Here is a 14513-nt window from a genome sequence, read left to right as displayed (position 1 = left end):
GTTCATAAAATATTGAATTAAGAGAGAATGTCGGATTCGCTAGTCAACTTACCTTCAACAATCTCGTGGAAGCGGTTCTCGGCAGGAACGACATTAAATATAGGGTCCCCAAGAGATTGTGTGAAATCCGTGGTTTGGGGGTCAAACTTTCTTGCAGTTTGGTAATCATGGATGTGTTTGTAAATCTTGGTAGGCCAGGATAATTGTTGGTAAGTTGCTCGGAGGGATAGCTTGAAGGGAAGGCCGAGGTACTTGCACATTTCTGGCAAGAGTGGTGTTTGGCCAGTTGAATTGAATGACCAATGATAGATGGGATTTAACGAAGGACGGATAACGAAATAAATGGGTGTACGTAGTAGTTGGCGTCGTTGCCGTTTGTGTTTGGATTTCTGAAGTGTGCCTGTGAGCTTGATATAAGGGTGGAAGAGCTCTGACGACTTTAGCGTGGAATTAGCATTTTCAACAAATACTCACTGTAGGTGGAAAGGTCCTCGTCCATCGAGATGTTGAGAGCGTGGAAAACACTCAACGCCTGTGCGAGCCAAGCGATCGATTCACCAACAGATTCTACTTCTATCTTGCGCCGATTGTCTCGGAGAGTGAACCTAACAATAGATCAGTCAATGAAGGTCAATCAGATGGAAATTACCTTATTGCTTCATCTGGCATTATTTGCCATTTTCCAAGACAATCCGTCCAACTCCGCCACCGCACACTCTCGATGAAGGCAATCGTCGAGTTTGTCAAACTCGAAACGACGCGGGTGTGACTGGGGATATCGTGCAGTATTTCATAATGATTAGTATAAGTAAGCGTGAAAAGAAGCGCCCGATCGTCTTGCTTGCTAGCGAAATATCGAATGATGACGTCTTCTTTCAGGAATTCCACGTCGGAAGGAACTATGACACCGAGGTCTTCTTCCAGCCAAAACCGACATTTTGGCCCAATTGGTCCACGACAGAATCTTCCTTGCGTAGGATCCATCCACAGCTCATTTCTTGAACAACCCAAGCTAGTCTGTATCATTGATCGGTCAACGCGAACTATAAAGGCTACATTGTCCACTCACTCTCAGTAACTCCATGTAGAACCACCCCACCCATCCCATTCGACCTTCCATATGTGCAAGCGGTACGAACTCTGAAAGTACATTATCAATGAGAGTTTAGAATTTGGCCAATGAGTATATACCTCCACAGAATATCAAAGAAGGAACTGCCGACTTGTTGTAACCAAAAAGTGGGACATCCCTGCCAAAACCGTTCGCGTGGCACAATGGAAAGAATTCATAGCATACATACCTGAGAAAATCCTTTGAACATTGCGCAAAATCACGCCTCCATTCCTGTCAAAATCCAATCAGTATGAATTTGCTCGGGATATACCGGCGCTCCGCACTTACCTTCATCGCATTCCGCCCGCGATACGTCTTCACAGTAAATTTCTTCTGTCCAAACGATCCAGTGATGTTGAGCTCTGCATGATAAACAGCCGCCTCTGTGTCGTCCTTCCGATTTGAACATAGATTCCAGGAATAACAGACTCCGTCCTTGGTTTTGTATATATCGCCTCGCTTGATTTCGGTGAACTGGGAGCGTGTCATGAGTAACCAGTCGTATATACCGAATTATTAATACATACCTCGGAAAGTTCTGGTAGACTCTTGTCAACCCCCCTCTTCTCGCATCGTGTCGGCGTCGTGTAGTAGTTATACTGATACTGATCTCTTCCGACGCTCGAGATGTTGCTGTTCCCGACGTTGACTTTGGATGCACCGGTAAAGACCCCCATCATAGAACGATTCGAGTCTGACATTGAGGGATGGGAGCGGAAATCGATCTAGGGAGGTGTCGGACGGGGAAAGAATGGGGGAAAAGATGGTAATGGTAGAGGGGCAGGAAGGCACATGTTTGAATGCCGTATATATATTGGCGCATGACAGACAGAAATACATGATCTTCATCGCCTCAACACTGCTTGAGGAGATATCGCGGCCCGAAACGTCTAACTCAGTTACATCGTTCCCATAAGCTGAACGTCAGGACTCAGGTATAATCGACCTAGGCCTCGAAGTATTATTATAGAGCTACATGGACTGTTGAGGCCTCATGAATGTCCGGCCTGGTTCGACCTCGGTGAACTGAAAGATGAACTTCAGAATCTAATCAAGGTTTAAGCGTAAGACATACGCACCTCTGCATTGACTCTCTAGTAGCCCGACTTTACGGTAGTGATTGATCTCATCCCAATCCATCAAGGCCTTGATTATCTGATTGTGAATGGAAGCCCAAGAATCGGTCCACGCCTCCGACGACGGTCGATCGCAAGACTGAAAGTGAATCATTAATAGAGAGGCATGACTGAGAAAAAGATGTATGAAATTGGCGCATGGAAACTTGCACGTTAAACTGGACAACTTACCAGTAATAAACCGTCAAAACGTCGGGGACGAGCACAGCGAGGCCTTCAAAGCTGACGTTCGAACATATATCGACTGAAACCAACTTACTCTCGCTGAAAAGGGAGGGCGTGCAACGGCAGGCGAAGGTGAAACGAGAAAGGCGCCTCGTTCCACGTGATTGCTGTCACTTGGCCACGTTCCACGAGCTCCGTGCCAAAAGTCTCTGCATCGATCCAACCTCGCTCGTAAAGTAGACGAGTTAATTCGAGTTTTTCCCTGTTTGACGAATGGAGATGAATTCTTCCGCAACAGTTATCTTGATTCTTGAAATCTGACGAGGTCACCAGATCAGATGAAGAAACCGGCGATCGAGGAATCATTACACACTACAAACGCAAAATTCATGCCATTCGACACCTGCCGCCTGAACCATCACGTGAAGTTAGCAGGAGAGTAGCAAAGATATGGGTCTGGGACAAGCCTAGGGTGATGTGCCCGAGGATGGAAGGAGTTTAGTGAGCGGATATTTGAGTGTCATTCATGGGTTCGGCTGCGAAGAGATACGCATGCAATCAGTCTGAGGTATCAGGCGATTGATCTTTTCAAGCAGAAAACGAGGACGTACTGGTACGGCAGAAGTGAAGCCGCCCATCCCTCCTAACGCCAAAAATTTCAAACCAGCTGTGACATTCGACTTCCGAGTCTCAAGAGGATTACAACTCGAGGGTATCACTGAAAGCAAATTTATGTTAATTCAACACGCTCATTGCAAAACTATCGCTCTGTTTGAGTATTGTCAGGTCAAGTACCACAATAGTCAATGAAGACATACCTCTTCACCAGTTAGACAAACCAAGAGCCAAGAGCGCACCAGCGAGAAGTAAAGAGCGTTGAAGATCTCGCCTACGAAATCTGGGTCTGCACAAGTAGCGCCTTTTTATTGATTTGCTCGTGCGTCGCCTGCTGGTTTTTTATAGCGCCATCATGGGATAATATAGGTGAGAACGTAAGGATTTCATGGAAGGTGGTTGTCCCAGGAAGTGACTTTTAATTTGTGGAGGAATAACGAGTACGTCGATGTCAAGAATCATTGTTCTGAAACACAAGCAGATTTTTAGAAGCGCATGGAGAATAGGATTCACTGAAAATGTTCGAGGTCGCTACGATTGTGACTCGTCGTCGTTGTTGATGGTAGCACTGGAGGGGAATGGTACACAGCCACATTGTATCTTGAACCACAACGCCCACATCGACGTGTGTGTCTAACTTCCCCATGGATTTCTCTCAAAGTCACCATTGCTCTTGGGTACGTTCGCCTACTGTAAATTTCGGGGCGCTTATTATACCTAGAATTCTGTCCGTCCTCCAACAATACGTCAAGTTTAGGTTGTTTCCGCCCGAAGATGAAGACACATAGCAGCGAGCTAGAGGGCGAACAATTGGGCAAGAACAACCTGAAAATAACGAAGCATGAAGGTTCGGAGACTTGTTCTCTGATACAATGAGGGGGGGGTGGCATATGTCGGAGACGCAGACCTCAAGGAAAAAAGGAAGAAAGAGGACAATGCGTGCCTGGTTCGAGAGGGTTTTCGAAGTGCTTTGGAGGTTAGCGATGTTCATTCCCCAGCGTACTAACGAATTCACGCCTTTATTATTAGCTGCCACCTCGGACATGTCTAGGTTCTCCATCTAGCTCACAGTTCGAGGTCTGGGATTCCCTCTTCACATGCGAGTCATCACACTTGTACCGTCAAGCGCTGCGGATGTCCCTGTCAAGGTCATACATCCATATGCCCATCCCTTCTTGCAACTTCCACGGGATCGCTACTCCACTCCTCATGGCCATCGTCACCCAGATCCACATTCAATCGTTCCACCACGCCTTACGATGTCGCTTGGCCCTGTGTTACCACCGTCACAGCCTGCTTGCTCCCAGCCGCACGTTACAGCTGTTATCATCAGCGCTGTGCTTTTCTCTCTCCAATATTATCCTCGTTCATCCTCTTCAACACCTATTCTAGCAGTACCACGTCGGATCTGGTGCAGACGGAAAAGAAAGCATGCGACTTTCGATTTTTTTTTAAAACCTTGAAGCCCGTGAACGAGACAATCAGGGAAGATCAGAGAAGAACAGAGGGCATAGAATCTAGGAGACGGGGGTAGAGCAACTGGTGACGTGGCGACCACGCGGCCAACTCAAAAATTCTCGTTCTCTCACCATTGCCATGAGGGTCCGACGTCGCGAGTTCATGACTACATTCCCATGGCCGTTGACCATTCATCTCACCGACAAGAGATGGAATCGTAGGCGATACACTCCGGGGAACGGTTTCGGAGGCGAAAGGAAAGTCGGATATAGTGTTGCGATGGACGTGCATTAGGACATGAAAGGATTGAATTGAAGGATATCGATGGTGGGTGTTGCATTCGTTCCGAGTATGTTTCCTCTTTCAGTTATCGACCCTTAGTGTTTGAACAGAAACCGACGGTATTCCTTGACAGGTGATAGGGCTATTGCTATCAGACGTTATGCCGCAGTTGCGGGTAGCCGGGATAAGCCAGGTTGAGATGTGTTGTAAGGCGGGTACGCTATTGGGGGTCGTTTGGTTGGTTCATGCACAGAACTCGATTACGTGGGCTTCGTTTTTCCCTCCCAGTCCGATTGACCGATGCTTCAACCCACCTAGATGTTACATTTCTCGCACACGTTCGAGATCCCTTCACTTCTCAAGTTCCACGGTAGACTGTACATCACCTCAAGATCGTCAGCCCCAGAACTCGCCTATTAACCCGATTTCAATCCGTCACAAACACTAGTCACGACTCCTGAAACATTGACACTCGCGCCTTCCTGCCGGAGCTATTCACGTACTGTAATCGATGGCAGAAGATCGATGTCAGAAGATGATCCCTCTCTCGACGCAACTTGTCGTTTTCTTCCCCGATACTATTCGCTGCACCTCCTACACATCGTAACTCAATCCTAACCTCCAATCCCTCTACCACTTCCACATCTGGCCTCCTTTGGAGCGGACCCAACTCCCTTGCGGATTGCAGCTAGTTGTGATACCTCCTATTGGGGGCACGCAAGTTCACGCCATATGTATTGTTGCCACGTCTGTTGAGCGGAGATATCGCCTGGGTGTTCTTCGAATCTGAGGTACGCCGTCTATAGTACCTTCCATCTCGACACTGATTGACCCTTTAGGCCTTGGTGGTTGTCGTTACCTGAGCCTGAGATCACTGGTCGTGTGCGAGAAGGTAATGTCTTCTCTCTCTTCTTATTGCCTGCTTCGTGGCTGATGCGCGCTGGACAGTGCTAGGAACGAACTGATGGACGAGGTTAGTGAGGGTACTCACGGGAATGCTGGAGATGAGGGCGAGCGTAAGGACGAAAGGGACATGGATGTCAAGCTCTGTTCTTCACGTCCTAGGTAATATAGGCTACGATTCGTTTTGATTATACATGGTTCATCAGGTTCATCAGGACATCGTTCCATGTTGTGTAAAAAATAGATAGAGAAAATCAGGGTTTGAGCAGACTTGGAAGAAATAAAGACATAGAACCGCCTCAGTTTATCCACATTTCCGTACTCCGTTTACGCCTCTCACAAACGACGAAGATGATTGCATTAGTCCAATGTCTCCGACATCCCGATAGTGGGAAAGGCATGGGATTTTCAGCTGCCAACACTTATTTAAATTTTCCAAAAAGCCGTTGTACCCCTCTGTCCTCGTTCGTCCTGTGTTTAGTTGTGCTCTTGTGTTGGCTAAGGTCGGACGGGGCGGCAGATATCGCACATAATTGTCATAAATAAGTTGTGTCCAACTTAGTGGTGAATTCCAGAGATGGATCTACGTCTCGTTAAACATTTACGAAAGATAATTAGGCAATTTGAAACGGAAACCCCATCGTTACCCCGTATATATCTTCATCTTCGCGCAACGCGCTGTGTCTCATTCCTGTAAGCCAATACAATTCAACGGGGCAAAAAGTCTGCGCAGTATCGAGCGCATCGCGCCTAAAAATGGCAACACTCCGTACGTTATCCCATGGCAGGGGACGTCGGATGCTCACCTCGTCGAGTATACTCCGAATTCCCTGTTTGCATAGGATTAGCATCACTCGCACTTGATATGTTTGAGAAACCTGGACACAAAAAAACAGATATGAATGGAAATATAGAAGTAGTTTAAATCAGAGCTTTACCTTCGGTCTCATGGAACAGCGAATCAAGCAAAAAAGAGTCATCTAGTTCTTTGGGATCTGGGAGAAACAACATACTATAGGTAAGTGCGAGCATGAAAAAAAGGAGGGAATCGTTGATTCACCTTCTACATGATCACTGTAAGTGTTTGACACGGAGTCGAGAACCACTGTGTCGATAAATTAAGTCCCAGTCATTAGATCACAAAGTGGGTAGCCCACATTCTAAGTCATTTTTGACCATTGGCAAAGACGGTACACGGTGTACACCAGCGGGAACGTCATCCCGTCCTGTTCATAAAATATTGCATTAATAGAGAGCGTCGAATCCACTAGTCAACTTACCTTCAACAATCTCCTGGAAGCGGTTCTCGGCAGGAACGACATTAAATATAGTAGGGTACCCAAGAGATTGTACGAAATCCGTGGTTTTAGGGTCGAACTTTCTCGCAGTTTGGTGATCATGGATGTGTTTGTAGACCTTGGTAGGCCAGGATAATCGGTAGGGAATGACTTCGAGGGTTAGCTTGAATGGAAGGCCGAGGTACTTGCACATTCCCAGCGAGAGTGGTGTTTGGCCAGTTGGATCGAACGACCAATGACAGACGGGATTTGACAAAGGAAGGATAATAAAGTAAATCGGTATATGGAGTCGTTGGCGTCGTTGTCGTTTGCATTTGGATTTCTGAAGTGTGCCTTTGAGCTTGATGAAAGGGAAGAAGAGCTCTGCCGACGTTAGCGCAGAATCGGCATTTTCAACAAATACTCACTATAGTTGGAAAGGTCCTCGTCGAATGAGATGTTGAGAGTGTGGAAAATACTCGACGCTTGTAAGAGCCAAGATTCTGATTCGTTGGCAGATCCTACTTGTATCCTGCGCCGATTGTCTCGGAGACAGAACCTAAAAATAGATCAGTCAATGAATGTCAATTTGATAGAGGATTACCGTGTTGCTCCATCTCGCATCATTTGCCTTTTGCCAAGACAATCCGTCCTAGTCTGCCACCGTACATCCTCGGAGAAAGCAATCATCGAGTTCGTCAAACTCGAAATGACGCGGGTTGGGATATTGTCAAGTCTTTCAACATGACCACTATAAGTAAGCGTATAAAGAAGCCCCCAATCGTCTTGCTTGCTAGCGAAATATCGGATGACGACGTCTTCTTTCAGGAACTCCACGTCGGAAGGAACTATGACACCAAGGTTTTGTTCCAGCCAATCCCGACATTTCGGCCCAATTGGTCCACAACAGAATCTTCCCTGCGTAGGATCCATCCACAGTTCATTTCTTGAACATCCCAAGCTGTTCTGTATCATTGATTGGTCAACATGAGCTATAAAGGCTACATTGTCCACTCACTCTCAGTAACTCCATGTAGCACAGCCCCACCCATCCCATTCGACCTTCCATATGTGCAAGCGGTACGAGCTCTGAAAGTACATTATCAATGAGAGTTTAGAATCCGGCCAATGAATATATACCTCCACAGAATATCAAAGAAGGAACTGCCGACTTGTTGTAACCAAAAAGTGGGACATCCCTGCCAAAACAGTTCACGTAGCACAATGGAAAGAATTCATAGCGTACATACCTGAGAAAATCCTTTGAACATTGCGAAAAATCACGCCTCCATTCCTGTCAAAATCCAATCAGTATGAATTTGCTCGGGATATACCAGCGCTCCGCACTTACCTTCATCGCATTCTGCCCGCGATACGTCTTCACAGTAAATTTCTTCTGTCCAAACGATCCAGTGATGTTGAGCTCTGCATGATAAACAGCCGCCTCTGTGTCGTCCTTCCCATTTGAACACAGATTCCAGGAATAACAGACACCGTCCTTGGTCTTGTATATATCGCCTCGCTTGATTTCGGTGAACTGGGAACGTGTTGTAAGCAACCAGTTGCATATACCGAATTAATACATACCTCGGAAAGTTCTGGCAGATTCCTGTCAACCTGCCTCTTCTTGCCTCGTGTCTGAACAATGGTCATGTAGTAGTTGTTGTTCTGATCCCTTCCGACGTTCGAGATCTTGCTGTTCCCGATCTTGACTTTGGATGCACCGGTAAAGATCTCCATCGTAGAACGATTCGAGTCTGTCATTGAGGGATGGGAGCGGAATCGAGCTAAGGAGGTGTCAGACAGGGAAAGAATGGGGGAAAAGATGGTAATGGTAGAGGGGCAGGAAGGCACATGTTTGAATGCCGTATATATATTGGCGCATGACAGACAGAAATAAATGATCTTCATCGCCTCAACACTGCTTGAGGAGATATCGCGACCTGAAATGTCTAACTCGGTTACATCATTCCCATAAGCTGAACGTCAGGAACTGTCTGGCCTGGCTCGACCTCGGTGAACTGGAAGATAAACTTCATAATCTAATCGAGGTTTAGAACGCAAAAAATACGCACCTCGGGATTGAAACTCTAGTAGTCCGACTTCTCTCAACCTATTCTTGTCCATCATACGGTAGTGATTAAAAGCATCCACCAAGGCCTTGAATATCCGATTGTGAACGTAGGGCCACGCCCCGACGACTGTCAATTGCAAGACTAAGAAAAGATGTATGAAATTAGCGCATGGAAACAAGTTGCGCGTTAAACCGGGCAACTTACCAGTAGTATACTGCCATGAACCATTCACCGGAGCCGTTGATGAACGTCGCGGGCAAAGACTAACATGGCTTTGACAGTATTCGGCGAAAGCAAGGCCTTCACAGCTGACGTTCAACTGCAGGTGAAGGTGAAACAAGAATTTGGATCTGGGTGATGGTGGTCATGAGGAGTGGAATAGCGATTCCGTGGAAGTTGCAGGTTGGGTTGGTGTCCAAAGCCAGTACACGACGAGTCCCCCATCGAGGAGCTGTCCATCCCTCCTAACGCCAAAAATTTTAAATCATCAGTGACATTCAACTTCTCCCATTCCTTCAATGTCCGTTCATGGTCATTGTGTGGTTTGTGAGCTCTCCAAGACACACACGGAATCAACTGTAGCCATTCAGTTTTTTGAGATTATGTCGATCGAGAGGTTTGGTGTGTTTACCATTTTATTTTGTCCCCACTCTAACTAACCTGGCCATATTTGCATCATACAACTTCATCTCATGTTCGCAGACCATCCTCATCATTTCCCTCATACTTCTCTTCCCCTTGCCTCGCCAGAAACAGGCCTTGGCGACCTCCCCGATGCTCTTGCTCTACAACGACCTGAAAATGCTCAATCTCAACGAAATCACCCTCTCTTTTTCCCGTTTTCCCGTACGAATTGAACCCTAATTCTGCCCTGCAGAGGGCCTGGGGGAGAAGACCCATGTTTTTTGACTTACGTACATTTGGGCTTCGCGTTTGATTCCCGGGCCCTCGAATAATCCCGACGCGGTAGTTCCAGTCCGTGAAGGTACACGTTCGTGATAAATACGAAACTTCGACTCCCATTTTAGGAAACCCAGCGCGCACAACCGAAAAAGAAAGTTGTATTGGCCTCTCCTTGAACTTGGATGGCGGGGGGGGGAATGGATGGCGGCTGACTGCAACTAGGTGCTATCCGAAAGGAAGTCGGGGTTTGTAAGCGAATTCGAAGGGGGGAGTAAAAGTAGCAGATGCATATTCTAGGCGGATGGTCAAGGACCCCGGGGAAGAAAAGCTGCGCATCCGTTTGAGAGAGTCTTCTTTCTGCCATCAATCACAAGTCCAACGATAAATCGGAAGTGGTCTTTTCCTTTTGGCTGCGGAGTCGCGAGGAGTGGTGATGACTGGCGTTTATGACGGTTCGCAAGCTTGAGCAGTGAAGGGGATCTCGAAGGTCAATGGCTTGTGCGAGTTCGTAGGAGTTGCAGCATCTAGGTAGACTGGAACACCAGCTAATCGGATTGAGAAGAGAAAAGAAAGAAGGCGTACCCAAGATCTATACGTGAACTAACCAGACTACTCCACAGCAGCATACCCATCCTTCAATACATCACAATATGGTCCGATCCAACTACCCTCAACCATGGCATAACGGAAAAACTGCAAGACTGGGATACCTCTATCAGCTGTCAACGAATACCGTCGGTTTCTGTTGAGGTAATGAGTCGAACAGGACAGGACACTAAGTAAGTGGAAGAGGAAACGTACTCAAATCAAACGTAACATCCTGAGGCATCGATAAGACATCCTTCCATCCAATATTTTCATGTCCTAATGATTTGTAGCGCAACGCCCTGCACTGCACCTCGGACCTACGATTCCATCTCTAGTGGGTGAGGATGAACGGTCAAGGGCAATGGGGGTGGAACCATAAGCTTGCGATGCCGGACCTCATGGCAGTGGTGAGAGAAGGAGAGATTTTTGAGCTTGTCGCGTGGCCGCCACGTCACTAATTACTCTATCCCCCGTCTACTAGAGTCTAGGCCTCTTTCTTCTTCTCTGATCGTCTCGTTCACGGGTTTCAAGGTCAAAAATCTACGCCATCGAGAATAATGAAGGCCGCATGCTTTCTTTTCCAAATCCGACGTGGTACTGCCCCCGGGAGAATTCGCGGTTGTGAAGAGGATGAAATGGGGAAGGAAATGAGGCTAATCCACAATTAGGATCGAGTGACAGCAGCACAGAACTGATGGAGGTGTGCCAGTGGTTAGGAGCAAGCAGGCTGTGATGGTGGTGACCGACGGCCAGGCGACATCGTAGGGGGGGTGGTTGAACGATTGAATGTGGATCTGGGTGATGTGAGGATCTTGATGGCTGCCAAAGTCATGACTCGTGGAAGTAGCGAGAAGGATGAGGGTATGGATGTGTGCCCTTAACAGGGAAATCCGCAGTGCTTAACGGTACAAGCGTAGTGACCTCGAACTGCGAACGAGATGGAGGAATAATGGGAACCAAGGAAAGCAATAAAGGTGTGAATTCGTCAGTACGCCGGAGAATGAAACGTCACTAACCCGTCCAAGCAGTTCAAACCTCGGGTACGCGTTGTCCTCTTTCTTGTTTCTTCCTCAAGTTCTGCGTCTCCGACATATGCCATCCCCATTCTTATCGCCAGGTCAACAAGCCTTCAAGCCTTCAAGCTTCACGTCGTTCTTGCCCGATTCTTCGCCTCTGGTTCGTTTCTATGTGTCTTTTTTTTTCGAGAAAAAACCGTCTTCCACAATCTCGAGCAGAAACAACCTAAACGTGAGGTACTGTTGGAGGAAGGACGGAACTCTGGGTATAATAAGTGCCACGAATTTTACAGCACGACGCGAAGCGTACCAGAATAGCCTCGGCCTCGGCCTCAACAACTGTCAGTTGTTGAGCAAGAGCAATAGTGACTTCCAGAAAAATTTAAGCGGAAGTCCGTTAATATCGATGTGGGCGTTGTGGTTCAAGATACAAAGTGGCTGTGTAGCGTTCACTCGTCGACGTTACCCATCAACGACGATGAGTCGCAATCGTAGCGACCTCACACACTTTCACTCTATTTTCCAAAGTGACAGATTCATGCGCTTCGAAAAATAAAATTCTCTGTTGGCAACAGGCCTTGGGTTCCAGAACAACGATCCTTGATGAAGGCCATCAATTTCGTGCTCGTTATTCTTCTACTCGCTCACGATCCTGGAGACCTCAGAACCCACGCTGTAATGGCCATGAAGGGACATGAAGGAATGCAAAATTCTTACCCTCTCACCCATGTCGTTCCTTGACGTCGCTATCGAAGATTAGCAAATCGATAGAAGGTCTTACTTGGGCAGACCCAGATTGCAAGGCAACTTTATGCCCTTGAACGCTCTACTGCTTCTGGCCGCCGGCCGGTACGGCCCTAAGTCTTTGCTCTCGGTTTGTTTAACCGGTGAAGAGGTATGTCTTCATATGTGGTACTTGACCCGACGATAATTGCAATGAGCGTGTCGAATTAGGATTCATCTGCTTTCAGTGATACCCATCCCCTTGTAATCCTTCCGAGAAGTCGAATGTCATCGATGGTTTAAATTTTCTGTCGTTAGGAGGGATGGGCATTACTAGTTCTGCTCCTGCCGCACCAGTGCGTTTTCTCTTCCCGCTTAAAAAGGTCGGTTGCCTGATACTTCAGAATGATAGCAAGGGTATCTCTTCGCATCCGAACCTGCGAATGAAACCTCGACGGATCCTCTTCGATAGAGGACTCGTCGTGTACTGGCTTTGGAGACTAACCCAAACGATATTGTCAATCTCGTCCTGGCCAACCCAGAAAATCTCTCTATCCGTGCCGTTTGGAAACGCACTTCGGCAATTTCAATGTTTCCTTTCGTCCCCGAAGACATCCGCTCACTAAACTCTATCGATCCTCAGGCACATCATCCCAGACCTGCCCCACTCTCCTGCTCAATTCAGTGACTTGGAACTCGACTTTTGTTTTTGCACTGCATAATGATACCTCGCCGTTCTCCTCACCCGATCTGGTGACCCGGTCAGGTTATCATCAAGATATCCGTTGCAGAAGCATTCATCTCTATTCATCAAGCGGAAACTCGAATTAACACATCTACTTGACGAGCAAGGTTGAAGCAGGATGGGATTATGGTACACCGTTGTCGAATATTTGACGATACCTGGATGGAAGAAAGGTTATATTTGGAGGAAGTTTGAGAAGCAGTTGAACGATCAGCTACCGCAGTTCACACTATTGAGCTGGAGTTTTTATGTGCTTTATCAATCCACCAGGAGAGTGATGGGAAGGGTGCTATTCCGTCGTTGTTCACTCTTGGGTGTGCGTCGTTCCGCGTTGGTGGTACGCTACCTTTTCTGATGGTTTTTTTCGGGTTGCGCCGGCCGGGAAGGTTTTGTATATCCTCACGGCGGTAGGAAGCAGGCCAACCGAGCTTCCATGTTGTCGCAATGGGTTTGCCTGGTTACAGATTTTCTGTGGATGCGAAGAAGAAGGAGTTTCATTTGAAGCGGTGCGCCGAGGTTGGATATAAGGTATAGTCCCTTCCCACTGTCGATCGTCACTCGATTCTGAGTATTTTTCTCCTCTCAAAAGCGAACTCTAGCTGCTCGAGGAGGAGGAGATTGAACCTGCTGTGAGCGTCTATCGATCGATCAACGTTTACTGCGAGAGTCTCATCTTTGTCTTCAATTTCTCATGCCGCTCTTGTATCGCTCAGGTCGCGGTTTACAGAGGCTATGTCAAGATATGGAATATTTTGAGTTAACGTGGCTTTCGCCCTTCCTCGCCCTGACGCCGACCCTCCCGGCTATACGTCCAAAGAAGTTGCTGGACTGGAAAGAAAAAGGAAAGGGTAACGGGTCATCTCATCAAATAGTTCATGCAACCACAGAACGCTCGCTACAGTTTGAGCGATTCGGTTGGGGTTGTAAGGTTGGATTTGTGTGTCATTGACAGGATGAGCATGCGGTTTTTTACTTTTTTCGCGTACTTCACCGATTGTCTGGTACTACAGTGTCAGCATGGATCTGCATCTACCGGGTCTCTCGTACCACGTTCTTTCCGTGCCTATACTGGAGCCACGGATTGCAACACTTCTTTGTCTTAGCTTTCAAGGTCAACAACGGACCCTTGCTCTTTACGGCTGGAGATCAGATGGAAACGTCATTTCACCCACCGCGAAAAGGGCGGTCATTTTTGCTGCTCGCCGGTAACTGAAAGAAGATGTTAGGAAGGGTGGATGGACCGACTTGTTGGGGGTAATTGAAGGACAGGTATGCGTAAAGTGCGGTTGTCGTTGAGTGGTGTCGGGTGGATGGGAATCCGGAGTATACACGAGCGGATAATTGAACGGGTAGTAAATTCCATGCAACGATATGTACGTATATTGATCCGATCTCAATACAGGAGTGCAGATCGTCACAACTTCCATTTGACTGTCCCCGAGACCACTGAGAAATGAACATGTCCACCCTGTGCCGACTCCAGCCAACTTTTCTTACTTCAATTCCAGTGAGA

The 14513-nt window shown here is 47.3% G+C and overlaps 2 protein-coding genes across 2 annotated transcripts; one reads left to right on the top strand and one right to left on the bottom strand.

The window, feature by feature from the left end:
- Positions 1-2240: 2240 nt before the first annotated feature.
- E1B28_011848 (uncharacterized protein) lies at positions 2241-2834 on the bottom strand (the record flags this gene model as incomplete). Its single annotated transcript, XM_043156905.1, has 4 exons — positions 2241-2360; positions 2422-2464; positions 2510-2732; positions 2789-2834. 4 exons carry the CDS (start codon positions 2832-2834, stop codon positions 2241-2243), a joined length of 432 nt encoding a protein of 143 aa, XP_043006720.1.
- A 1293-nt stretch (positions 2835-4127) lies between these two features.
- Positions 4128-4493, top strand: E1B28_011847 (uncharacterized protein; the record flags this gene model as incomplete). Its single annotated transcript, XM_043156904.1, has 1 exon — positions 4128-4493. One exon carries the CDS (start codon positions 4128-4130, stop codon positions 4491-4493), a length of 366 nt encoding a protein of 121 aa, XP_043006719.1.
- Between the last annotated feature and the right edge of the window lie 10020 nt (positions 4494-14513).

Source organism: Marasmius oreades, chromosome 7 (assembly GCF_018924745.1).
Source record: "Marasmius oreades isolate 03SP1 chromosome 7, whole genome shotgun sequence".
NCBI classification, from domain to species: Eukaryota; Fungi; Basidiomycota; class Agaricomycetes; order Agaricales; family Marasmiaceae; genus Marasmius; species Marasmius oreades.
Note: the sequence above shows the minus strand (reverse complement) of the source record. Positions and strands in the feature narration are given on the sequence as shown.